We start from the raw sequence: 25,526 nt of genomic DNA on the forward strand, positions 1-25,526 counted from the left end.
ACATGCCTTGCGTTAAGCAGCCCTTTCATATTAGATAGGCTTACATAAAAACCATGCTTTCAACATTTTTTTTTTTTTTTTTTTTTAATGCAGTGCACCACAACTCACGGGTGATTCACACCTTTGTGTTGTGCTGTGTTACAATGCAAATGCACTGTAAGGTGAATTGGGGTGCCATTCAAACTTATTGGCACCGCATCTGTGTTTTTTGTTTCCAAGAATTGCAGCAACACACTGATGTAAATGCGCCCTCAATGACCCTGTTATTTTTCAGAGGCCAATATATGCAATGACATACATCCTCGACCCAGTCTGTGCGCACAGCATGGCAAATTGCTGACTTGGTAGAGTCCACAGGAAGCTTTACTGTTCAATAAGTTCTACATTCTACCCAGTTCTTCATTAACCAGTGACAGAAGCCTTAGATAAGATCTGAGGGATTTTTTTTTTTGCTGTTTTTTTGTTATCCTCTACCCATAACCCTCTCTGCCCTGGACACTGAGCGAGTACATATAACAAAATAGGACTAATAGGGTGAATGTCTGTCATTCCAACCCGGCTGGTATGTCCATGAGCTGTAGAAAGGCTACTGGTCATCAGCTGTTCTGCTTCAAATGCTGCTTTATGCATTGATATACCTCCTTAGGCCCAGCCTGTCTGGACAGTATGGTCATCAGTATGGTCATCTGTTCACCACAAGCAGCTTAACTCTTCAATAAAACACAGAGATGGAATCCAACATAGCTTTACTTAAAGTGGTGTTCCGGCCAAAATTATTCTTTTTAAATAAAAATACCCCTATAATACACAAGCTTAATGTATTCTAGTAAAGTTAGTCTGTAAACTAAGGTCTGTTTTGTTAGTTTATAGCAGTAGTTTGTTATTTTATAAACTTACAGCAGGCCGTGGCCATCTTAAGTGTGGGCATCTGAAGCCAGACTGTATTTCTTCCTGGATCTCATCCTTGCAGATCTCGCACATGCTCAGTGCAGCACAAGCAGTGTAATAGGTTTAGGTCAGGTCTCCATAGCAACGGCAGTTTCAGAGGAAGTTGCCACCCCTTCCCAGAAGGCATTGCAAACAGGAAATGATGCGATGGGCCGCGGCCAGGGAGGAGGAAGTGAAAAATGAATACAGCAGATATACAGTAGGTGCTGAGAAAAAAAATTTAAAAATATCCAATTTGTTTACAGTGCACAGTTTAGTGAGGGATGCTGAAGAGTTGTAAAAGTGGGTGGAACTCCACTTTAAGATATATAGGGGATGTTTTTCCATCCCTTTAAAGTGGTTGAACACCCTGTACAACCACTTTTACCTACAGGTAAGCCTATATTTAGGCTTACCTATAGGTGCTTGAAATATCTCCTAAACCTCCACGGTTTAGGAGATAATTACTAAAAAGCCAAGCGCCGATGACTACAGCGCATGCGCCGATGTCATCGGCGCATGCGCACTCTAAAAAGGGCACATCGTGCCATTTCTAATAGAGGTCATGCCGTGACTTGCGGCTCCCGTGCGCATGCGTGGGAGTGGCGTCACGCGACTCCAGCCAGTCACAGAGCCGGAGTTCGCAGCCCCGGAAGGAAGAGGGGAGATTCCCCCTCTCTGTGTGTCCTGTTTACCATGATCATTGAAAGTTAAAAAAGATGAAAATCACAAATTTTGGGTTGTCCCCAGAAAAGTAATAGAGGGGAAAACTTCCAATGGGGACACTAGTTCTGGTGACCTTGGGGTCCCCAAAGATTTCCTTTAATTTGCAGGGATTTCCTTTCCTTGGCTATGGGACAGGAAGTGAAGGAAAATCTTCCCAATGGGACACAGATGGCAAAAAAAAAAAAAAAAATCCGACGGGGTTTACAACCCTCCCTTGCTCTATCCAAAATGAAAAAAAAAAATGTTTTGCCTACAATTCTACTTTTAAGGAAAATATAAAAGTCTAATAAATGCCTCTGTGTATTCAATAATACATCATTATATAGTTTTTTTAATGGAAGCGTTGAAAGTACTTGAGTTTGAGCTGGCATCATCCTTTTGCAGTCCCTGTACAGCAGATGTCATAACGAGAAAAGAAGAAACAGCACATGTAGACAATCATTTGTCATACAGTGCTTATGTTCTAACATGGAGCATGCGGATAGGAGAAGAAAGCAAAGTGACAGAGGGATAAGTTCCTCAATCTGCTGCTTCTCCTCTCATAGTCCAATCACAGGCTGGGGGGGGGGGGAGATACAAAACCTGTAAGTTTTACAATTGTAGAGAAAAGTCAGGTCTCCTGCCCTGCCAGGTGAAACTTTGCTGTGTGGCAGAGTTGTATAAATCGCAGGACTGGATGGACAGAAATACAAATCCTTTGGTAGGTAAAAGCACCTCCCATATATGTATATCATCTCTGTTTTTGGTTTGCCTAATATACTGTTTTAAATTGATGTTACTGAAGTGAAACTAGTATTTCTTATGTACTGTCTGGGTTCGTCTTGACTAGTCCTAGCACTGTGCTTAGCATGGATTTTATGTTATATATACTTTTCCTACAGCTCAGCATTTCTCTTTATATTGGAGCTCTGCAAATCTCTTCCTCATGTTAATAATGTCCTCCTTTTTTTTTTTTTTTAGTGGGTATGCCATCAGAGGAGCCAGAAGTAAATTTGGATGAGGACGAAGACATTGCCGTCACCCAGAGCATTGATAATTTCACTTGTTCCATCACACAGGTATGTTCTGAATTGTAAACCACTTTTAAAGCAAATGTTTTATCTAGAGCAGTGGTGGTAGGGTTGCCACCTGTCCGGGATTCACCCGGACAGTCAGGGTTTGGAATTACGTGTCGCTGCATTACCACTCTCTTTGGGGCACCCAAAGATGCCCCAGGTCTTTTATAATCCTATAGTGTATACTATGAAAAAAAGGTGCCCTGTGCCGCTAAAGTGTTCGGGTTTAGCTTGAAGAAAAGGTGGCAACCCTAAGACCCCTTTCACACTGGGGCGTTTTTCAGGTGCTTTAGCGTTAAAAAAAGCGCCTGAAAAAAGCCTCATCTGCAATCCCAATGTAAAAGCCCGAGTGGCAAATGAAGTCCTATCATCCCCCTTTGAACTCGCACAGACAGACAACACAGCATTTTCCTCATTCTTTCACTGGCTCAGAAATTAGTCTAGGGGTTCCTTTTGGGTTTTTCTTGGAACTATGAACTGGGATAGGGAGAAGGGAGAAGGGAGCACAAGATACCCCGAAAACTGCGGAACTGGATAACTTGAGGACTCTTCCATTTCTGGTTGCATGAACTGCTGGCTATACCAGTGTTTCTCAACTCCAGTCCTCAAGGCGCCCCAACAGGTCATGTTTTCAGGCTCTCCATTATTTTGCACAGGTGATTTGATCAGTTTTACTGTCTTAGTAATTACCACAGCCGTTTCATCTGAGGGAAATCCTGAAAACATGACCTGTGGGGGCGCCTTGAGGACGGGAGTTGAGAAACACTGGGCTATACACACTGAATGTCCCCCGGGATCTCCATGCTGCTGGTGGCCTGTACTCCTTGCAGAGTTAAAAGCTTCACACTATCATACACATGACTAAGGCCTATGTAAGAGGCTGGAACGCGTCAATAATTATAGGTATTAATTCCTTTTTAATGGATGGATCTAATAAAATCGTATGTTTTATTGTTGAGACATCATGGTGCCGGATTTTTTTCTCTTATATTGGACGTTTGAATGTCTGAGTACTGGGGCTATCCCAGCACAGGAGTCTCTATCTCATCCTGTTTTTATATTAAGGGCTATTTTGGGGTAGTAGCATAATTCCAGGAGATGTACAAACTGTCAAACACCCACTCCTCTACCTCCCTGACAAATATGATGCTTTTTGAAGGTATTTGTAACTATGACCCTCACGCTCCAGGTTTTATTTCAAAGCTATATTCTCATCTCACATTGTCGTTTTCGCATTTGCCGTAATATGCTACACATTGGGTTGCAGATCTGAACATCTACTTAGAAATGGAGGATTGGAGTGGCATTTGGACTACAACTAACTCCTTCTCACAAAATATGTTAGCCTTTGAAACCAACTACAAGGTCCTCCTGCATTGGTATCTTGTCCCGGCGAGAATTGCCAAATATCTACGAACCTAACCCTTCTACCTGCTTTAGAGGATGTGCCTGAGCAGGGCACACGTTTGCATTTTTGGTGGACATGTCCGGTCGTACAGAAATTCTGGGTAGAGATTTTCAAAATCCTGTCTGCTCTGTTAGAACGGCCCCTCATCCACGACCCTACCTTTGCGGTATTGAATCATTGTTCCTCCGATCTCACGAGAGCACTCAAAACTCACTATACAAATCTTGACAGCTTCTAAGCAAACTATAGCCAAGGCTTGGAAATCCACCTCATTATGTCTCTTGGAAACTTAGAACAGGGTTACTCAAGCCATGATCCATGGTAAGATTGATGCGACCATCGTAGATAGAATTTCACAACATCTGAAAGTTTGACAACCTTGGGTGAAGCATTTTCTCCCACCAAACCTTGATCTTTCACTCCTGCAACCCTAATTCCTCTATGTCTGCCAGCCAACCCCGGGCGGCAGACCGGTGCCATGATTTTCCAATCCCCCGACCCGTCCACCTCTCCCCCTCCCCTGGTCCCTAGAAGAATAGGTTGCCATGAAACCTGTCCAAGGAGCCAAAAAGGTTGGGGGGGCGCTGATCTAGTGGGCGGATATCCCCCTGCTCCTAGGTAGGCCGACGGCCTCACTCTTTCCTCTCTGTTTTTCCCTCTCCTTTCTTTTCTTGCTGTTTCTCCTGCTCTTTCTTTTCCTCCCCTTTCCTCCTTTCTCTTCTCTATGTGCCAAGGACATACAGTCCTGGTTACCCGTTTAATGTTTTCTGTACCTTACTCACTATTTGGAATGCTACACACACTAAGATGGCACTTGAACCTAGGTTAGGTACTTCCTTTGGGGGGCTGTTCTTCCCCTATAACCTATCTACTCCGGTACACTTTTGTACCTTTGTACTATGCAAAATGCTTTATTATCCTCCTCCATGTATATCTATGGATGATGTAAAATTTCTGTAACATTAACCTATTCAGACTTTTGGTATGTTCTGCTCTCTACTTTTAATACCAATAAAATCTTTGAACAAGAGCTTCTCAGTGTTCATTAGAAGCTGCAGCAAGTCGGATAGAACCTGCCTCATTTCCTGGCTGGAGGACATCCAACATCATATAGTCATTTTTACTTTGATGTGTATTTTTTACATGCTATATAACATGTATGTATAACACTTCCTGGTATCTCACAGAGATCACACTACTTACCCTAACAATGCCTTCATCTGCTTTTCTCTCCTGAAGGACAACACCATCTTGGTCAGGCATCATTCAAGGTCACAATCTAATTCCCGGGCTGAGATGCTGGCTCAGAGATGACATAGTCCTGTAAATCCTGATGCACGTGCAGTACTCACAACTGTACTGACAACTGTACTCACAAATGTACTCACAACTGTCTGTCCCAGATCAGTCCCTGCTGCATCCTTTCACCTTGTGACTTGTTACAAAGTTGCAGTCTGATCACTTGGGCACGGGAGACCAAGGAAATGCTTACTGCTGCTTGTAGCAGACTGATGATGTCATCTTAGCCTAGGCAAAGTCAATGACTGGAAATCATAGAGGGCTATTTAATGATAAGGCCCCTTTCACGTGAGGCAAATCCAATTCTGATTATCTCACATATTCACGGAAGATGATGCTCCTGGTCCCTCCCTCCTGCTGTATGCCCCCACAGCAAGCAGCTTGCTATGGGGGCAACCCGAGCCAAGTCACTGCTCTGTGTGTCCATTCAGACACAGAACCGTGCCTTGGCCCCACCCCCCTCTTTCCTCATTGGCTCACTGACTCTGATTGACAGAAGCGAAGCCAATGGCACCCGCTGCTGTCTTAGCCAATCAGGAGGGAGAGTCCCCAGACTTTGTGGATTTCGTGCAACATCGCTGGATTGAGAATGGGGCTCAGGTAAGTATTAGGGGGGCCGCTGCATACAGAAGGTTTTTTATCTCACTGCATAGAATTCATTAAGATAAAAAACTTTCTGCCTTTACAACCCCTGTAAAAACTTTTTTGGCTGGAATTTTGATTTTAATTCACTTTTTTAGTTTAATGTAATCCGGATGCTCTGACCTTTTCTGAAAAGCTCGATTTTACAGCAGGGCTCTGAGATGTCAGGAGTTTATCTCTCGCAGGTATCGCTGTTTTTGCCTTTCTGTGTTTTTTCCAGGAAATGTTGCTGCTAAAAAGGGACTTCCTTTATTATAGCCAAAAAGATGCAATCTCCAGCCAATCGCTGAGCTGTAAAGGGAACCTAAGACAAGGCTGTGTTAGCGTTGTTTTGGGTTTTTTTATGCCGTGAGAGGAGCGTGGAGGATAAAAATACCTTCCTGGAGATTTGTTGTTGCATAGTAACCATATGCCTTGTTATATAAATGTATTTATTGAAATTGGGGTAAAAATTTGAATATTTAAAGCTGAACAAGCAAGAAGATATAAAAGACAAAAATCATTGCAGCATAAATACAGTCATTTTCACCATGAATCACACAGGAACACACTGTGCGGTTTACATGCGATCTGGGTGCAGTGCTATTTCAGTTCAATCATTACCAGAAACATGTCTGCAAAGTTACAGTTGGTACTGTATTGATATAACTAGGAACATGTCCGGAGAGATGCAGTGAGTACTATAGCAGCCCAACCAGTTTTAATTTACCACCTTTAGTTTGACTTACTATTGAATGAATGTGCAGGAGCGAAACAGCAAGGTGAGATTTTGCCTGAAAGTCTCTGTAAGCCCATATCAGTGGCCTGGTGGCTGTGTGCCACCCCTGGTGGCCATGGACTATGTTGCCTAGTGAGAATCCAGCCCCTTCTTTCTATAGCACTGCTCTGGGGTATCGTGTTTGGGACTATTGAGAGCTCACCACCAAATAACCAGCTTCAAGTGACAGTTTGACACCCTCTACCAGGTGGATATTTACTTTTTTTTTTTCTCTCTAAACTAGTCCGTCTTTCCTTGCAGTCCACATAATACAGTGAGGGAAAAAAGTATTTCATCCCCTGCTGATTTTGTTTGATGTTTGTCAACTGACAAAGAAATGATCAGTCTATAATTTTAATGGTAGGTTTATTCTAGCCACTTGACCACTGGGCGCTTAAACCCCCTTAATAACCAGACCAATTTTCAGCTTTCAGTGCTCTCACATTTTGAATGACAATTACTCAGTCATGCAACACTGTACCTATATGAAATTTTTGTCCTTTTTTTCACACAAATAGAGATTTCTTTTGGTGGTATTAAATCACCGTTGGGTTCTTTATTTTTTGCGCTATAAAAGAAAAAAAGACAGAAAATTCTGTAAAAAATGAATTTTTCTTTGTTTCTGTTATAAAATTTTGCAAATTAGTAATTTTTCTTCATATATTGTGGCCAAAATTTATACCACTACATATCTTTGTTAAAAAAATAACCCAAATCGGTGTATATTATTTGGTTTTTGTGAAAGTTAGAGTCCAAAAGCTATGGTGCCAATATCTGAAAATTGATCACACCTGAAGTACTGAAGGCCTATCTAATTTCTTGGGACCCTAACATGCTAGAAAAGTACAAATGACCACTTTTTGGAAAGAAGACATTCCAAGGTTTTTAGAAAGATGCATGATGAGTTTTTTTAAGTTGTCATTTTTTCCCACAATTCTTTGCAATATCAAGATTTTTTTCTTTTTTTTCTTTCACAAAATTGTTATATTAGCAGGTTATTTCTCACACACAGCATATGCATACCACAAATGACACCCCAAAACACCATCTGCTACTCCTCCTGATTATGGCTATACCACATGTGTGAGACTTTTACACAGCGTGGCCACATACAGAGGCCCAACATATAGGGAGCACCTTCAGGCGTTCTGGAGCACCCAGGCCAATTCTGACATTTCTCTCCTACATGTAAAAATCATCATTTATTTGCTAGAAAATTACAAAGACCCTAGAGAATACAATGGCGGTCGTTGCAACTTTTTATCTTGCATTATTTGCGCAGCAATTTTTTGAACGCTTTTTTTGGGAAAAAAACTGTTTTGTGCTTTAAAAAAAAAACAAAACAGTAAAGTTAGCCCAATGTTTTTGCATAATGTGAAAGATGAAGTTATGGCGAGTAAATAGATACCTAACATATCACCCTTCAAAAATTGCACACGCTCGTGGAATGGCGCCAAACTTTGTTACTTAAAAATCCCCATAGGTGACGCTTTAAAAATGTTTTACTGGTTACATGTTTTGAGTTACAGAGGAGGTCTAGGGCCAAAATTATTGCTCTCGCTCTACTGATCGCAGCAATACCTAACATGTGTGGTTTGAACACCGTTTTCATATGTGGGCGGGACTTACCTATGCGTTCGCTTCTGCATGCGAGCACACGGGGACAGGGGCACTTTAAATTTTTTTTTTTTTTTTTTTATTGTTCATTTTACTTTATTTTTGTTTGAAGCTTTTTTTTCCAAAAAATTAATTTTTTGATGTCAATAAGACCCCACATCTCACCCCTAGTCTGGGAAGCTTGAAATAAAAAAAAATTAAAAAAACGATCCTGGCTTGGATCGTAGCGGTGAGTCGGTAGAAGCACCGGAGGGCGGTGGGAGGGGGGGATGTCCCCTCTCGCCTCCCATAAGAACGATCAAGCAGTGGAACAGCCGATATGATCGTTCTTATGGTGTAGGGAATCGCCGGCTGAAAAAGTTGTCCATTTATACAATATTATATTATTGTATAATATATTATACAATATTTCTAACACATAGCATGTACATACCAAAAATGACACCCCAAAATAGATTCTCCTACTCCTCCTGAGTATGGCGATACCACATGTGTGAGACTTCCACAGCCTGGCCACATACAGAGGCCGAATACAGCCGAGTATGGCTGCACATGGCTGGGTATCACCGAGTATTGCAGAGTATGGCTGGGTATCACCGGGTATGGCTGGGTATCACCGAGAATTGCAGGGTATGGCAGAGTATGGCTGGGTATGGCAGAGTATGGCTGGGTATTGCAGAGTATGGCTGGGTATCACCGAGTATTGCAGAGTATGGCTGGCTATGGCAGAGTATGGCTGGCTATGGCAGAGTATGGCTGGGTATCATCGAGTATTGCAGAGTATGGCAGGGTATTGCAGAATATGGCAGGGTATGGCAGAGTATGGCTGGGTATGGCAGAGTATGGCTGGGTATTGCAGAGTATGGCTGGGTATCACCGAGTATTGCAGAGTATGGCTGGGTATCACCGAGTATTGCAGAGTATGACTGGGTATCACTGGGTATCACCGAGTATTGCACAGTATGGCTGGGTATCACCGAGTATTGCAGAGTATGGCTGGTTATGGCAGAGTATGGCTGGGTATCATCGAGTATTGCAGCGTATGGCAGGGTATTGCAACGTATGGCAGAGTATGGCAGGGTATGGCTGGGTATCACCGAGTATTGCAGAGTATGGCTGGGTATCACCGAGTATTGCAGAGTATGACTGGGTATCACTGGGTATCACCGAGTATTGCAGAGTATGGCTGGGTATCACCGAGTATTGCAGAGTATGGCTGGGTATGGCAGAGTATGGCTGGCTATGGCAGAGTATGGCTGGGTATCATCGAGTATTGCAGAGTATGGCAGGGTATGGCAGAGTATGGCTGGGTATCACCGAGTATTGCAGAGTATGACTGGGTATCACTGGGTATCACCGAGTATTGCAGAGTATAGCTGGGTATCACCGAGTATTGCAGAGTATGGCTGGGTACCACCGAGTATTGCAGAGTATGACTGGGTATCACCGAGTATTGCAGAGTATGACTGAGTATGACTGAGTATGACTGAGTATGACTGAGTATGACTGAGTATGACTGAGTATGACTGAGTATGGCTGGGTATTGCAGGGTATTGCAGAGTATTGCAGGGTATTGCAGAGTAGTGCGGGGTATTGCAGAGTAGTGCGGGGTATTGCAGAGTAGTGCGGGGTATTGCAGAGTAGTGCAGGGTATTGCTGAGCATGGAGGGATGGCTGAGCATGGATGGATGGCTGGTGTGACTGCATTTGTCACAGAGCAGCACTGTGGGCACTACAGTTCCAGCCCACAGCGCTGCTGCCATCCCATCTCTCCCCCTCTCCTCTCACACTGTACCGATCGGTACACAGAGGGGAGAGAGGAACCGGTGACATGACGCCGATTTGTTTACATGTGATCGCTTTGTAATTTGACAAAGCGATCACATGGTAAACGTCCTCCATCAGTGGCCGTTTATGGTGATCCTCTGGACCCGGCGGTCACAGATGTTCTCGGGTGCGCGCCCCAGGAGGTGCGCGAGAGCGGAATTCTGGGAGGACGTCATAGTATGCCCTCCCAGGGTTAAGCAACCGCCCTGCAGCCGTCATTCAGCTATGGGCCAGTTGCTAAGTGGTTAACAGCGAGAGACAGAATAACAACAATAAAATCCAGAAAAACGCATTTCAAAAAAGTTATAAATTGATTTGCATTTTAATAAGTGAAATAAGTATTTGTCCCCTTCGCAAAACATGATTTAGTACTTAGTGGTAAAACCCTTGTTGGCAATCACAGAGGTCAGACGTTTCTTGTAGTTGGCCACCAGGTTTGCACACATCTCAGGAGGGATTTTGTCCCACTCCTCTGCAGATCCTCTCCAAGTCATTAAGGCTTTGAGGCTGATGTTTGGTAACTCGAACCTTCAGCTCCCTCCACATATTTTCTATGGAATCAGGGTCTGGAGACTGTCTAGGCCACTCCAGGACCTTATTATGCTTCTTCTTGAGCCACTCCTTTGTAGCCTTGGCCGTGTGTTTTGAGTCATTGTCATGCTGGAATACCCATCCACGACCCATATTCACTGGTCTGGCTAAGGGAAGAAGGTTCTCGCCTAAGATTTGACGGTACGTGGCTCTGTCCATCATCCCTTTGATGCGGTGAAGTTGTCCTGCCCCCTTAGCAGAAAAACACCCCCAAAGCATAATGTTTCCACCTCCATGTTTGACGGTGGGGATGGTGTCCTTGGGGTCATAGGCAGCAGTCCTCCTCCTCCTCCAAACAAAGAGAGTTAAGTTGATACCAAATAGCTCGATTTTGGTCTCCTCTGACCACAACACTTTCACCCAGTTCTCCTCTGAATCATTCTGATATTTTCATGAGCAAGCTTCAGACAGGCCTGTACATGTGCTTTCTTGAGCAGGGGGACCTTGCGGGCGCTGCAGGATTTCAGTCCCTCAAGAGGAAGTGTGTTATCAGATGTTTTCTTGGTGACTATGGTCCCAGCTGCCTTGAGATCATTGACAAGATTCTCCTGTGTAGTTCTGGTCTGATTCCTCACCGTTCTCATGATTATTGAAACTCCACAAGGTGACATCTTGCATGGAGCCCCAGAGAGAGGGAGGTTGACAGTTATTTTGTGTTTCTTCCATTTGCAAATAATCGCACCAACTGTTGTCACCCTCTCACCAAGCTGCTTGGCGATGGTCTTGTAGCCCATTCCAGCCTTGTGTAGGTCTACAATCTCGTCCCTGACATCCTTTGACAGCTCTTTGGTCTTGGCCATGGTGGAGAGATTGGAATATGATTGATTGCTTCTGTGGACAGGTGTCTTTTATACAGGTAACAAGCTGAGATTGGGAGCACTCCCTTTAAGAGAGTGCTCCTAATCTCAGCTTGTTACCCATATAAAAGACACCTGGGAGCCAGAAATCTTGCTGATTGATAGGGGATCAAATACTTTTTTCACTCATTGAAATGCAAATCCATTTATAACTTTTTTGAAATGCGTTTTTCTCGATATTTGTTGTTCTTCTGTCTCTCACTGTTAAAATAAACTTAGCATTAAAATTATAGACTGATTTCTTTATCAGCGGGCAAACATACAAAATCAGCAGGGGATCAAATACTTTTGTCCACCACTATATACATTTTAATGTAAGTACAGCTTAGAAGGCTGTCATTTGAGCATTGCTGTGAACACTAGTTAACAAAAATGTTCAGTTATTGCATCATACATAATGTGTACCTATTCTGTGGTGGAAACGTCTGGTTGTAGTGAAAGGCCTGAGAAAGATATTTCGGGTTTAAGAGACAGGGAACAGAAAAAAACAACTTCTTGGATTCTGAAATTAAAAATGATGGCCTTGGCCCAGATTGGTTTCTGGGGCATTTAGTAGTGTAGTAAAGGTTGGCATATGGAGTTTGCATGTTCTCCTTGTGTTTGCACTGGTTTTCTATGAGTAGTCTAGTTTCCTCCCACATTGCAAAGACCTGCAGTAGTAGATACATTGGCTCCTGTCCAAATTGTCCATACTATATGTCAGTGTTCTCCAAACTGTTGCCTGGGGGCCGGATATGGCCCTTTGCTTGCCTTTATCCAGTCCTTGGGGCACTATTTCATTCACTGACACCAACGAAGGGACACAATTCCTCCCAATGACAGCAATAATGGGGCATAATTCCTGCCAATGACAACAACGGGGCACAGTTCCTCCCAATAACACCAACAATAAGGTACAATGAAACCAACAATGGGGCACAATTCCTCCCAATGGCACCAATGATGGGGCACAATTCCTCCCAAAAACACCGATGATGGGGCACAATTCCTCCAAATGACACTAATGATGGGGCACAATTCCTGTCAATGACACCAACAAAGGAGCACAGTTCCTCTCGATAACACCAACAGTGGGGCACAATGAAACCAACGACGGGGCACTATTCCTAGCAAAGACACGAATGATGTGCCACAATTTCTCCCAATGACACATGATGGGGCACAATTCCTCCCAAATGATGGGGAAAAATTCCTCCCAATGACACCAATGATGGGGAAAAATTCCTCCCAATGACACCAATGATGGGGAAAAATTCCTCCCAATAACACCAATGATGGGGCACAATTCCCCCCATGACACTAATGATGGGGCACAATTCCTCCTATTTACACTAATGGTGGGGCACAATTTAACCCAAATTACACTAATGATGGGGCACAATTCCTCCCAATGACACCAACAATGGTGCTTAATTTCACAAAGGACACCAACTGTATTTCTGGCAAGATCAACATGTAATTTCTGCATTTGCTGAAAATGTTCTTCACTTGGAAAAAAAAAAGATAACTAATGCAGCCACCACATTGAAGACTGTAAGCTGCAATATATTACATTTTTGTTCTTGGGTTTATTGATACCATAAAAAAAGGAAATGTAGCCATCTAAAGGACTTCAATATAATACATTTTTTTCTTGGGTTTGGATAGACATGAATTAAGTTTTGGATGTGATTAATTAGTTGGCACCAAAACCACGGCATCCAACGTACCGCCAAAAATGACAGAGCAGGAATTTCATTGCTGTGATGTCTTGGCCTGAAATGAATGTACTGCTGTTCCTGAGCTTACACACACATAAAGACTCCAAAGTTCCCAGCTGACAGTTTACAACACGGGAAAATACGAGGGCCAAAGCAAAAGTAATGCAAAAGTGGACATCATTTTTTTTTTTTTTTTTTTTACTTACATAGTTCAATGTCACATGTTGGTAGAAGTAGCTCTTCCTCTATAGCAGGGGAACTGCATTAAAATTTCCAGAGGTCCGGTCAGTAAAACTTTCTTTCAGCAGAGATCTGAGTTTTATGTTTGTGCTGTGACTCCGATTCTGTACATCACAGCCTCCTGTACACATCACAGTCACCCACCTTTGGGGCCCTTATTGTAAACTGCAGGGTTCTACTGTGTGGGCACCTGTTAATGTGAGGTCCAGGAACTGGTGTGGCGGCGCGCATTTAAGTGCGTCGCACTGTCCTTTTTCTGGCAAAATTGCATTTCATTCTATTTTATGCACTGTAGCTCAGTTTCGGCGCATAGAAACAGACTGTACACAGAGCCTTCAGGTGAGCTGCAGTCTGTTGCAGAAAAAATGCACACAGTATGCATTTTGCATCGCACTGCTCATCATCCAGGGGCGCATACAAAACAATGGTATTCTAGTGCCCTTGCAGAGACCTTGTGTTTTTCTAGTGCAGAAAAACAAATCTCTGCACAAGTGTGAACGAGTTCTTAAATCGGTGTCCTCAGTCACCTATTCACATCACAGTCCCCCCCTTTTACATCAGAGTCTCCCCCTTTGCATACTTCCTAGACCCCCCTTCAGATCACACCCCCTCTTTTACATCACCCCCCCATCACAGACCCCCCACCCACCCATCACAAAACACCTCATCACAAAACACCTCATCACAGACACACACACACCCCCCCCATCACAAACCCGCCTTTATACCATTGCCCTCAGTTCCCCATTCACATCACAGACAACCCCCCCCCCGTCCTTACACCACAGTCCCCTTTACATGATCGTCCACCCCCTTTTTTTTACATCACAGTCCCCCCTTTACACTGCAGACCCCCTCTATACATCACAGTCTCCCCCTCCCCTTCCACATCAGTCATGCCTCCATATTACAGATTCCTGTACCTTTTCATCATGCCGCAGCACCACCCCTTTCACTCCCTTTAGGCCCCATTCGCACCTAAGAGTAGCATTTTTGAGCATTTTGTCGGGCATATTTGCGCGTTTCCATGCAGCGTTTTCCGGCGTTTTTGAGCTTTGGCATTTTTTTTATTAGCCAATAGGAAAAATGATCATCTGTTTCATCATTTGTTGTTATGTTTTTAGATTTTGTCATCTGCTTCCTGCTCCAAAAACGCCCAAATATGCCCGATTCGAGCGACAAAAAAGGGTCCAGAACTTGTTTGAGCTTCAGGCGTAGGGCTTCAGGCGACTTGGAGTGGAGATGTCAACCATCTCCATAGAGAATAATGTATTTTTTCCCCTCAAGTGTTTTGTAGCTTCAGGCTTCAATCTACAAAACGCTCAGGTGTGAATGGAGCCTTACTGTCCTACCTTATTCACACAAGATGGGAGGCGTGGCAGGTCTGGGCAAAGGGCGAGACTTTTATGGTAAAGGCTGGTGAATGATTGCTTGGACCACCCCGTAGCCTAACAACAAATCACTTGCTTCCTAACGTGAAAAGTCCTGCCCTCTATCCAGATCTGCCACGCCTCCCATCTTGTGCCCTTCCTTGGGAATGATAGCGGCAGGCAGGGGAGCCGGCAGCTGGGAGAAGATATACAGGCACCTATTTGGTGAGGCTGGGGTCCGGATAGGACTGATACCCTGTCCGGATCCAGACCGATGTCCGCCATTTAGTGATGCCTGCTCTATAGCAGTTGGCTCCAAACTGTTGCCCGCAGGAGGATTGCGGCCCTTTGCTTGCCTTTTTCCGACCCCTAGAGCACTTTTCCTCCCATTGATACAAGGCACTATTCCTCCCACTAACACCAACAATGAGGCACCAATCCTTCCACCGACACCAACAATGGGGCACTATTCCTCCTCCTACTGACCACAGGCGCTATGCGTTTTTTTTTTTTTTTTCCCCACTGACCAACAAGCCTGAAGCATTGTCTACTCCCATTGCCCACAGTCTGGATCCCCTAAAATCTGAAGAACAGTAAACTAGCCCTGTATTTGGGAAGTTTGGAGACTTCTGCTCTATCATAACTTTTCTTCTTTTTTTTATTGCAGGTAAATAATGGATTCCACGCAGGAGGAAAGTGCCATGATTGAGTTCTTTATGATGGAGGGGTGCAGGCTGTCCAACATTCACAGAAAGCTACAGAATGTTTAGGGAGATGATACCATTTGCAAGAGCCACCAATGATAAGACAATGCTGTTGTCAGCGGTGTTATCTCTGTAAACATTCTGTAGCCTTCTGTGGATGTCAGCCACCCTGCACCGCTCCTTCATCAAGAACTCAGTGATGGCACGTTGCTTCTGCTTGAAATCCATTATTTATCTGCAATGAAAAAGAAGAGGACTTACTAGAGAAAAGTGATGGGCTCAGGTGTGTTCGGGATCGTAGTCCCAACCTACCTGAGCAATCCCAGCAGGAAGCCGACACTGCACACCGCCAATCGTAGGCATTGCCCAGTCTGTCCAGCTGCTGAAATGCCTCACTGCCTATGATTGGCGGTGTGCAGTGTCGGCTTCCTGGTGGGATTGCTCAGGTAGGTTGGGACTACGATCACGAACACGCCTGAGCCCATCCCTACTGGAGAGGAAGAGTTATGCCCCGTACACACGGTCGGATTTTCCGACGGAAAATGTGTGATAGGACCTTGTTGTCGGAAATTCCGACCGTGTGTAGGCTCCATCACACATTTTCCATCGGATTTTCCGACACACAAAGTTTGAGAGCAGGATATAACATTTTCCGACAACAAAATCTGTTGTCGGAAATTCCGATCGTTTGTACACAAATCCGACGGACAAAGTGCCACGCATGCTCAGAATAAATAAAGAGATGAAAGCTATTGGCCACTGCCCCGTTTATAGTCCCAACGTACTTGTTTTACGTCACCGCGTTCAGAACGATCGGATTTTCCGACAACTTTGTGTGACCGTGTGTATGCAAGACAAGTTTGAGCCAACATCCGTCGGAATAAATCCTAGGATTTTGTTGTCGGAATGTCCGAACAAAGTCCGACCGTGTGTACAGGGCATTACTCTATCAGCTTGTAAAATTTGAACAATCTATGTAAGTTAATAAAAAAAAAGTTATGCCCACTTTTGCATTACTTTCAATATAGCCCTTGTATATCCTTGCATGCACAAAACTAACCATTTTAAAATAAACTCGCGCTTACAGCCCACAGGAATTGACGCATGGGTGGGAAGGTGATCACTGCTAGGTAATAACTAGGTTTGCAAAGGCATTTTTTCCACACAAAGTGGATTATTCATGCTGCTAGAGATCATGGGAAACTAAATAACTTTGACTTAAAGTGGTTGTAAACCTCAAAGCATATCCCTCTATAGCAGGGATATGCAATTAGCGGACCTCCAGCTGTTGCAAAACTACAAGTCCCATCATGCCTCTGCCTCTGGGTGTCATGCTTGTGGCTGTCAGAGTCTTGCCTCATGGAACTTGTAGTTCTGCAACAGCTGGAGGTCCGCTGATTGCATATTCCTGCTCTATAGTGTGTACCTGTCTCAATTAAGAGCACTAAGTGTAATTTCTGTCTGCTGCCCCGTTCCTCTATCGGCATGAATCATTTCTGACAAGTTTTCCTGACACCAAGAGAAAAAAGGTGACGGGAGGGACCTCAAGCTGATTGACAGCCTCAGGTCTGTTCCTGTGTGCTGTGTGGAGGGGGCGGATGTCCCTTCCCTCCATTCAGCTCTCAGAGCTCTCCTCAATGTGCTCTGCAGTGTGATTTCAGCTCCCCATCCCCTGTTTTCTGACAGCTCAGACAGGCTTTAGAAACTCTAGATTCTGTAAGGACTGTAGAGAAGATAAGACTGCAGATAAACTGGTATAACTTATGTAGGAGGGTTTGATTTATTTGTGTGCATCACCTGAGGCCAGTCACTTCAATGGGTGTATGTAAGGCAGGGTCTCCAAACTGCGGCCCAAGGGCCAGATGTGGCCCTTTGCTAGCCTTTGTCCCACCCTTGGGGCACTATTCCTCCCACTGACACCAACAAGGGGGCACTATATCTTCCACTGATACCAATGATGGGATACTATTCCTCCTACTGATAGGGGCACTACTCCTCCTCCTACGGACCACCAACCCTGAAGCCATATTAATTCTCACTGATGCCGGGCCCGGGACATTTTCTGCGCCCACCGGCCACAATCCGGCTCTCCTAAGTTCTAAAGGACAATAAACTGGCCCTTTGTTTGAAAAGTTTGGAGACCCCTGATGAAAGGGTTTACAACCACTTTAATATAACCTGCATACCTCTTTCTGACTTGGGTACAGTTTGCAATGTTTCATGGATAGCGCTGTCTAACTAACTGATTTTGCATGTTCCACAAATTTGTTTTTGAATCCAGTCTACTAAGAAATCTCCAGTGGCTGCTGCTGTGGGCTTTAACTTTTAGCTTTGTGGTCTTGTCATGACAGATGGATATGGTGAACCCGGTGAAGAATAAAATATGTGGCCATAGCTATGAGAAGGAGGCAATTGAAAAACTGATTCAGGACAGACACAAGAAGAAGAAACCTGCCAGGTGAGTTCCCACAACACTATTTGTCCTGATTCAAATCAGAAGGAAATACATATTGAAACGTAATGGATTTTCTGCTTCCTTGTTAAAGTGAGCTTTTAGGCCTCGTTTACACGGGCGCGCTACATTGTTCACCCATGCAAGGGCCATGCTTACCTGTACATGGATGCATAGATGTTGCATGTACCCCGTGCAGGCAGTCCCATTCATGTGGGGGGCACAGACACAGCTGCTGCTCATAGTCTGACATCCATTCAGGTGCACCACTCTGAACGCACCCCATGCATGTTAGCACGGCCCTCACATGAATGTACGCTGTAAACGAGGACTTTCATGCATACAGCGCAAATGTACTCTATTGGAGTACAAGAACCACCTACTTCCTACCAACCAATGCACTGCTTTAAAGCGGAGCTAAACTCCATGATACTTACCTTTCCTTCTACAGTCTGATGTCCCTTGTCAGCGCCAACAATCTTCTACAGGCTTCTGCTGAGTTCCAGGTTGCTGCTGTCTTCATTGGCCGGAGCGGGATGACATCATTCATGTGAATGCACAGGAGTGCAGTCATCCCATCATACAGGCACTGCCCCGGCAAGTGTAAACTGGACCGTGCTGTGTTTTTTAGAGCAGGTTTGCACATTTTTGCACCGTTTTTGAGGCTTTTTTCAAATAAAATGTGTGCAGTGCTGCTGAAAAATGGGCGGAAAGCTGCTGTTTGAGCAGAAAATACGCAACAAAGCGCTTGAAAAAACGCAAGAAAAAAAGCTCATGTCGCGCTTTTCAGCTGTTTCCATTGAAGTCTGTGGGGATAAAAACAATCAATTCTGCCTGAAAAGTACAGCCATGGCAAAATATATTGGCACCCCTGCGTTTGTCAGATACCACTTCGCCCAGAAAATTGTTGGAATTACAAATGTTTAGGTATTGTCAGGTTTATTTCTCTTGTTTGTATTGGTTTGACACAAAGTGGAGAAACAAAAAGCCAAATCTGACACATTACACGCAAAACGGACAAAATTATTGCCACCTTCTCAAAATGGTAAGAAATAATTGCATTCCAAGTCGGTGATGCTCCTGTAATTTGTAATTAAAGCGGTGTTCCGCCCCCCCCCAAAAAAAAAGAATTAAAAGCCAGCAGCTACACATACTGCAGCTGCTGGCTTTTAACAATAGGATGTTTACCTGTCCTGGAGTCCCGCGATGTCGGCACCGCAGCTGATGTTTCCATCAGCTGTCCGGTGCTGCCGCCGCCATTGCGGGTAAGGGAACCCGGGAGTGTAGCCTTATGGCTTCGCGCCGGGAACCCTACTGTGCATGCATGAGGCCAGCTCCTCTCTCCTACTGGCCAGGCAACGGGGAGAGAAGGAGGAAGCCCCGCGGTGATGTCACGGGCCGCGGCCCGGACTCCCGGAAGTGAGAACGGGATACCTGTCAAAGACAGGTATCCTGTCCCCCCGGGTCCCAGAAGATTGCAGGGAGGGAGGGGGGAGAGGTGAACTTCCTTCCAGCACCACAGCACCAGGAGAGGAAGTGGGAGCTGGGTACCTGTGAAAACAAGGTACCTGCTCCCCCCCCCCCCCCAAAAAAAATTACATGCCAAATTTGGCATGTCAGGAGGTCACGAGTACTTAAAGCGGAAGTTCAATTTTTGGGAGTAACTCCGCTTTCAAGAAAGGAATACAGTCCCTACAGTCAAACATGGTGGCGGTTCACTGATGTTTTGAGGTTGCTTTGCTGCTTCAGGCACTGGATATCTTGACCCGTGTGCATGGCATTATGAAATCTGAAGACTACCAAAGAACTCTGGGGTGCAATGTAGGGCCCAGTGTCAGAAAGGCTCTGACAGAGGTAATGGGGCTTACAGCAGGACAATGACCCGAAAAAGCACCCAGAAATGGTTTAGGAAAAGTGCTGGAGAGTACTGAACTGGCCAGCAATGAGTCCAGATCTAAATCCCATAGAGCACCTGTGGAGAGATCTCAAAACAGCATTTGGGAAAAGGAACCCTTCCAACCTGAGAGACCTGGAGCAGTTGGCGAAAGAAGAGTGGTCCAAAATTCCAGTAGAGAGGTGTAAGAAGCTCATTGATGGTTACAGGAAGCCATTCATTTCAGTTATTTTTTTCCAAGGGGTCTGCTACCCAATATTAAATTGAGGGTGCCAATAATTTTGTCCATTTCATTTTTGGAGTTTTGCGTGGACTGTGTCAGATTAGGTTTTTTGTTTCTCCACTTTTTGTGTCATACCAATACAACCAAAAAAAATAAACATGAGAATGCCTGACTATTTGTAATTTTCTGGGTGAACTGGTGCATTTTCTGACAGAAATGCAGGAGTGCCAATATTATTATTATTATTTAACCACTTCAGCCCCGGAAGAATTTATCCCCTTCCTGACCAGAGCAACTTTTTGCGATTCGGCACTGCGTCGCTTTAACTGACATTTGCACAGTCGTGCGACGTGGCTCCCAAACAAAATTCACGTCCTTTTTTTCCCACAAATAGAGCTTTCTTTTGGTGGTATTTGATCACCTCTGCGGTTTTTATTTTTTGCGCTATAAACAAAAAAAGCAACAATTTTGAAAAAAAAACTTTTTTTTTTTTTTTACTTTTTGCTATAATAAATATCCCCAAAAAATATTTAAAAACATTTTTATTTCCTCAGTTTACATATTTTTGGTATAAAAAATCACAATAAGCGTTTAATGATTGGTTTGCGCAAAAGTTATAGCGTCTACAAAATAGGGGATAGTTTTATGGCATTTTTATTGATATTTTTTTTTTACTAGTAATGGCGGCGATCAGCGATTTTTATCGTGACTGCAACATTATGGAGGACACATCGGACAATTTTGACACATTTTTTGGGACCATTGGCATTAATACAGGGATCAATGCTAAAAAATTGCATTGACGACTGTAAAATTGTCACTGGCAGTGAAGGGGTTAACCACTAGGTGGCGCTGTAGGGGTGAAGTGTGTCCTAAGGAGTGTTTCTAACTGTGGGGGGGAGGGGCTGTGGGTGACACTACACTGATCGCCGCTCCCGATCACAGGGAGCAGAGATCAGTGACAGTGTCACTAGGCAGAACGGGGAGATGCTTGTTTACATTAGCATGTCCCCGTTCTTCCTCACCGTGAGGCGGTCGCGGGTATCCCTGCAGACATCAGGTCCGCGGGGATCGCGGTCACGGAGCTCCTGGCGGGTGCATGCGTGCCCGTGAGCCGCCTCTTAAATGGCAACGTACAGGTACATTAATCTGCCTGTACGTGCCCTTCTGCCGCAGTATATCTGCGTGAGGCGGTCGGGAAGCGGTTAAGGTACTTTTATTGCGCCGTCAATTTACGCAGCGGTTTACATATACGTTGTACATTCACATCAGTCCCTACCCTCTATGAGCTTACAATCTAAGGTCCCTAACTCACATTCATATAGTAGGGCAAATTTAGACAGAAGCCAATTAACCTTCCAGCATGGCTTTGGAGTAATATTTTAGGCCATGACTGCAGCTCGTTTACTTTGTGAGCGTCAGGCGTTTTTCTACAAGCGACCGGATGCTCAGATGTGAACAAGTGTTATTGAAAACAAAAGGTTTTTGCTTGTTGAGCATTTTTGAGCTACAAAACGCCCAAAGTAAGGACGGGGGCCGAAGGCAACTCATGAAATGAATGAGCCCCCAATGCACCGTAACATGCCAAAAATCGTACACAAACCAGGTATTGAGTCCACCAACAGTAAGTAGCTTCAAACATGCCTTGGACAAACGTAGATCTATACTCGGGGAAATAATGTTAACAAAAAAAAAATGAATAAATAAAAAAACAAAAACAAAAAGGGCAGGCTTGATGGTCCACTTGGTCTTTTTTCTGCTACCACTTTTCTATGTTTATGTTTCTAGATCTGCCAAAATAATTCCTATTACTGGCAGTCATCTATCACACCCTTCTGATATATTTCACTCGTTCCTTTTTTCTGATCCTATTTCTTCCACTTGCATAACAAGTTCTGCTTATTACATCTGGATTGATTGTTGCTGCACTTTTTCCTCTTTTCTTGAGTATAATACAATTACTGAAACCTAAAGCTGCTGCTTCTGACACCGAGATGTTTCCTGCTCTGATGTTCTGTGCGTTTGTAATGTGCCTCTTGTCTCTGCAGGTGTCCAAGGATTGGCTGCGACAACCACGACGTCAATACCGCCGACCTTGTTCCAGACACGGCCCTAAAAAGAGCCATCGAGGTTCACAATAAAAAGCAAAGCCATTGATGAGCTTGAAACTGGCTATGGTCCTCCTGAATCTTTGATAAAAGATGAAAGAAAAATAAATATCTCTAATGATTATGTGCAGCTGTAAGGCTTCATTCATATACACATGTTTAAAATGTAGAAGTTCCTGGAAGCAATTGTTATTAATACAGGGCTTCCCTCGTCAGCCAGGAAAAGCTTAATTAATGTCAGTTTAAAATAGTTGTCACGAGAGGTCCTATCTGTTTAGATTTCCCAGTAAAGTCATTTGCAGTCACAGAGCAGAATTCTTTCAAAGACAGCATACCCAGTGTTCCTGTTAATGTGCATATTTCCTATGCGTGTTCACAGATGTTATCTGGGGTAAGCTTCTCAAGGGATGCCTTTTTATTAGGAGAAGTTCAGGATTTAAAAAAAAAAAACATTTATACTCACCTAGGTGGATGCAGCATCGATCCCTCAGCGGCTCTGTAGTGAGAACTGAGTGATCAAACACCACTGATCGCTCAGTTCTCTCCCACCGTTCTGAGCAGAGAGCCGTGACTGTCAGTCGCTGGATCCCTGCTCTGCCCCTTTAGCACTCACTGGAGGGGGCGGGGGAGCGACTGGCTCAGGCTCTCAGCGGATCGCTGCCGGTCCAGGCTTGTGGGCCGATACCGATATATGGCCTGGATCTTTCCCCAGCCAGGATCAGCTGAGTGACAGCCGATAGCGGGCTTTAGCCTTCTGTCTGCTGAAAACGGGTCACAGGAGTGCAGATCGAACTGCACTCCTGTGATCCATAGGAGAAGTAGGGCCAAAAAAAGCTTTGTCCATATTCTCCTTTTTAATATTGTTCCTCTCTTGTTTTTGGCTCATTTCTCTCTGTACATGTTACCAGATACATCACTAATGGCATGTGCTGTATAGAATAAATAATTAGGAAAATGTGGACTTATAAACCCTAATATGTCTCTATAATCCAGAGCTGAGTCATTCTAATAAGCCAGCATTCATAATTACATTAATTCAAATATATGTTTTATATCTATATCTGGGATTGTGTATATATAAATTGTATTCATTATTGAATACTGGCAAATGCCATTCAGGCAGTTTCGGATTAGATATGAAGGGGTGGTACCAGGGTATTAGGGCCAGATTAGGCATTTCTCCTTTGGTATTTTATAGCTCGTCCTCAGAATAGAAATCAACAAGGACCCAGTTACATTGTTAAAGCACATTAAGGTGCATTGCATTAAGGTGGCTCATGAAATGAATGAGCTCCCAATGTACGCTAAAATTATGAAAACTGAACATGAACCATTTCTGACAAAGAAGGTGCATTGTCTTAGTGCGTTGGGGCACAGCAGCACATGTAAATTGCGTTGCTGCGCATTACTACAATGCAGAAGTGTAGTTTGGAACTTTTATTTTTTGAGACGTACGTGTTGTCCCCCCCTTGTCCTTTAATCTTATGACAACTCTTTTTAGATTTGATATAAAGTGTATGTAAGCCTAAAGTTTATTTTTCAGTTTTGTAATCATGCCTCGTTGTATACAGTGTCCTTAAAGGGGTTGTAAACTCTCACGGTTTTTCACCTTAATGCATTCTATGCATTAAGGTGAAAAATCTTCTGTAGTGCTCCAGGCCCTCCATTTTACTTACCTGAACCCTGTCTTTCTCCGGCCGGGAACGAGCACACCATCTCTAGCTGGTGTCTCATGTCCTGATTGAATAGATTGATAGCAGCGTAGCCATTGGCTCCCACTACTGTCAATTAAATCCAATGATGTCAGGGGGCGGGGCCGAGTCCTGCTTTTTGTGTGAATACACGCAAATACAGGACTGGGGAGCGCGCCCGCACGGGTGTCCACCAAGGAGAGCGCTTCCCCCAACGTGGACACCCGATGCGGGGAGGAGCTACCAGCGCCGGGGGACCCCAGAAGAGTGCAAAACAAACTGCACAGTGGAGGTAAGTATACCACGTTTGTTATTTAAAAAAAAAAAAAAAAACGAGGGTTTACAACCCCTTTGAGCAAATCTTTTTTTGTGAATTGGTTGTAAAGTTTCTTACCGGGAGATCCTGCCAGCAATCGCACTTCCTGTTTCAGGTTGATAATGCTCAATTAGGCCATACATTAAAGCGGATCTTCACTGCATCTGAGCACCACAAAACAAAAACACTATTTAACTCATTTTTAATATTCAAAGCAAACCCCCCCTATTCATCCATGTCGCCATGCTTTATTTTGTTGAAAAATCACTTTTAAAAACAACCGCTTAGCTCAGTGATGGCGAACCTTGGCACCCCAGATGTTTTGTAACTACATTTCCCATGATGCTGCATGCAGGAGAGTGTGCTTAGATGGAAAAAAAACCCTCCTGAAGACTCCTGGAATGTATGACATCATTTGCCTAGGCAAGAAACCAGGAAGTAACTGATGAAATGTGAAAAAAAAAAAAAAAGTTTAAAACGTAACGCATATGTACAGTGTGTCAACATTAAAAGCTCACCTTTATGTGGGTGGCAACAGGTTAGGAAATCGGTACCCTGAGGCATGATCGCAAACATTCTGACGCATACATTTTGGGTTTAGATGTTAGGCAGGAAAAAACAGACAGCAGACCCTCCCCCACTGCCGAGGGACTACAACTCCCAGCAACCCTTTTACTCAACTGATTACAGGCTGTTCACCTGTTTTATTTTTTATCAAAGTAAAGAGGAGAAATGACTGACTTCTGTGTGTTGTCACCTTACCTTGCTCTTCGTCCTTGCGCTCAGAATGTTTCCCGGTTAATAAAACATTTTCTGATGCTATTATGTCGTTCAGTGTTTTTTTTTTCTCTCTCTCCTTATGCCTGGTATACATGATGAGAATATCAGAAGAATGATCGTCCTTTTTTTTTTTTTGCATGCTAATGTCGAAAATAAAGAGATTACTAAAGTTACAAAAATTCTCATGCAACTAATATACACTGAGCAAAATTATAAACGCAACACTTTTGTGTTTGCCCCATTTATCATGAGCTGAACGCAAAGATCTACGACTTTTTTTATGTACACAAAAGGCCTTTTTCTCTCAAATATTGTTCACAAATCTGTCTAAATCTGTGTTAG

General features: G+C 43.9%; 1 protein-coding gene across 2 annotated transcripts in view; it reads left to right on the top strand.

Annotated features, from left to right (window-relative positions):
• Positions 1–25,226, top strand: part of NSMCE2 (NSE2 (MMS21) homolog, SMC5-SMC6 complex SUMO ligase) — a 422,041-nt gene extending 396,815 nt beyond the window's left edge. For both annotated transcript variants that reach the window (XM_073632235.1, XM_073632234.1), the window contains 3 exons: positions 2,614–2,711; positions 18,072–18,178; positions 22,338–25,226. In XM_073632235.1, coding sequence (XP_073488336.1) covers positions 2,614–2,711; positions 18,072–18,178; positions 22,338–22,446 — 314 coding nt within the window. In that variant the 3' untranslated portion in view covers positions 22,447–25,226. The remainder of the gene's footprint in view (positions 1–2,613; positions 2,712–18,071; positions 18,179–22,337) is intronic.
• Positions 25,227–25,526: the final 300 nt, after the last annotated feature.

The sequence above is a fragment of the Aquarana catesbeiana genome, linkage group LG05 (genome assembly GCF_042186555.1).
Source record: "Aquarana catesbeiana isolate 2022-GZ linkage group LG05, ASM4218655v1, whole genome shotgun sequence".
In the NCBI taxonomy this organism is placed as follows: Eukaryota; Metazoa; Chordata; class Amphibia; order Anura; family Ranidae; genus Aquarana; species Aquarana catesbeiana.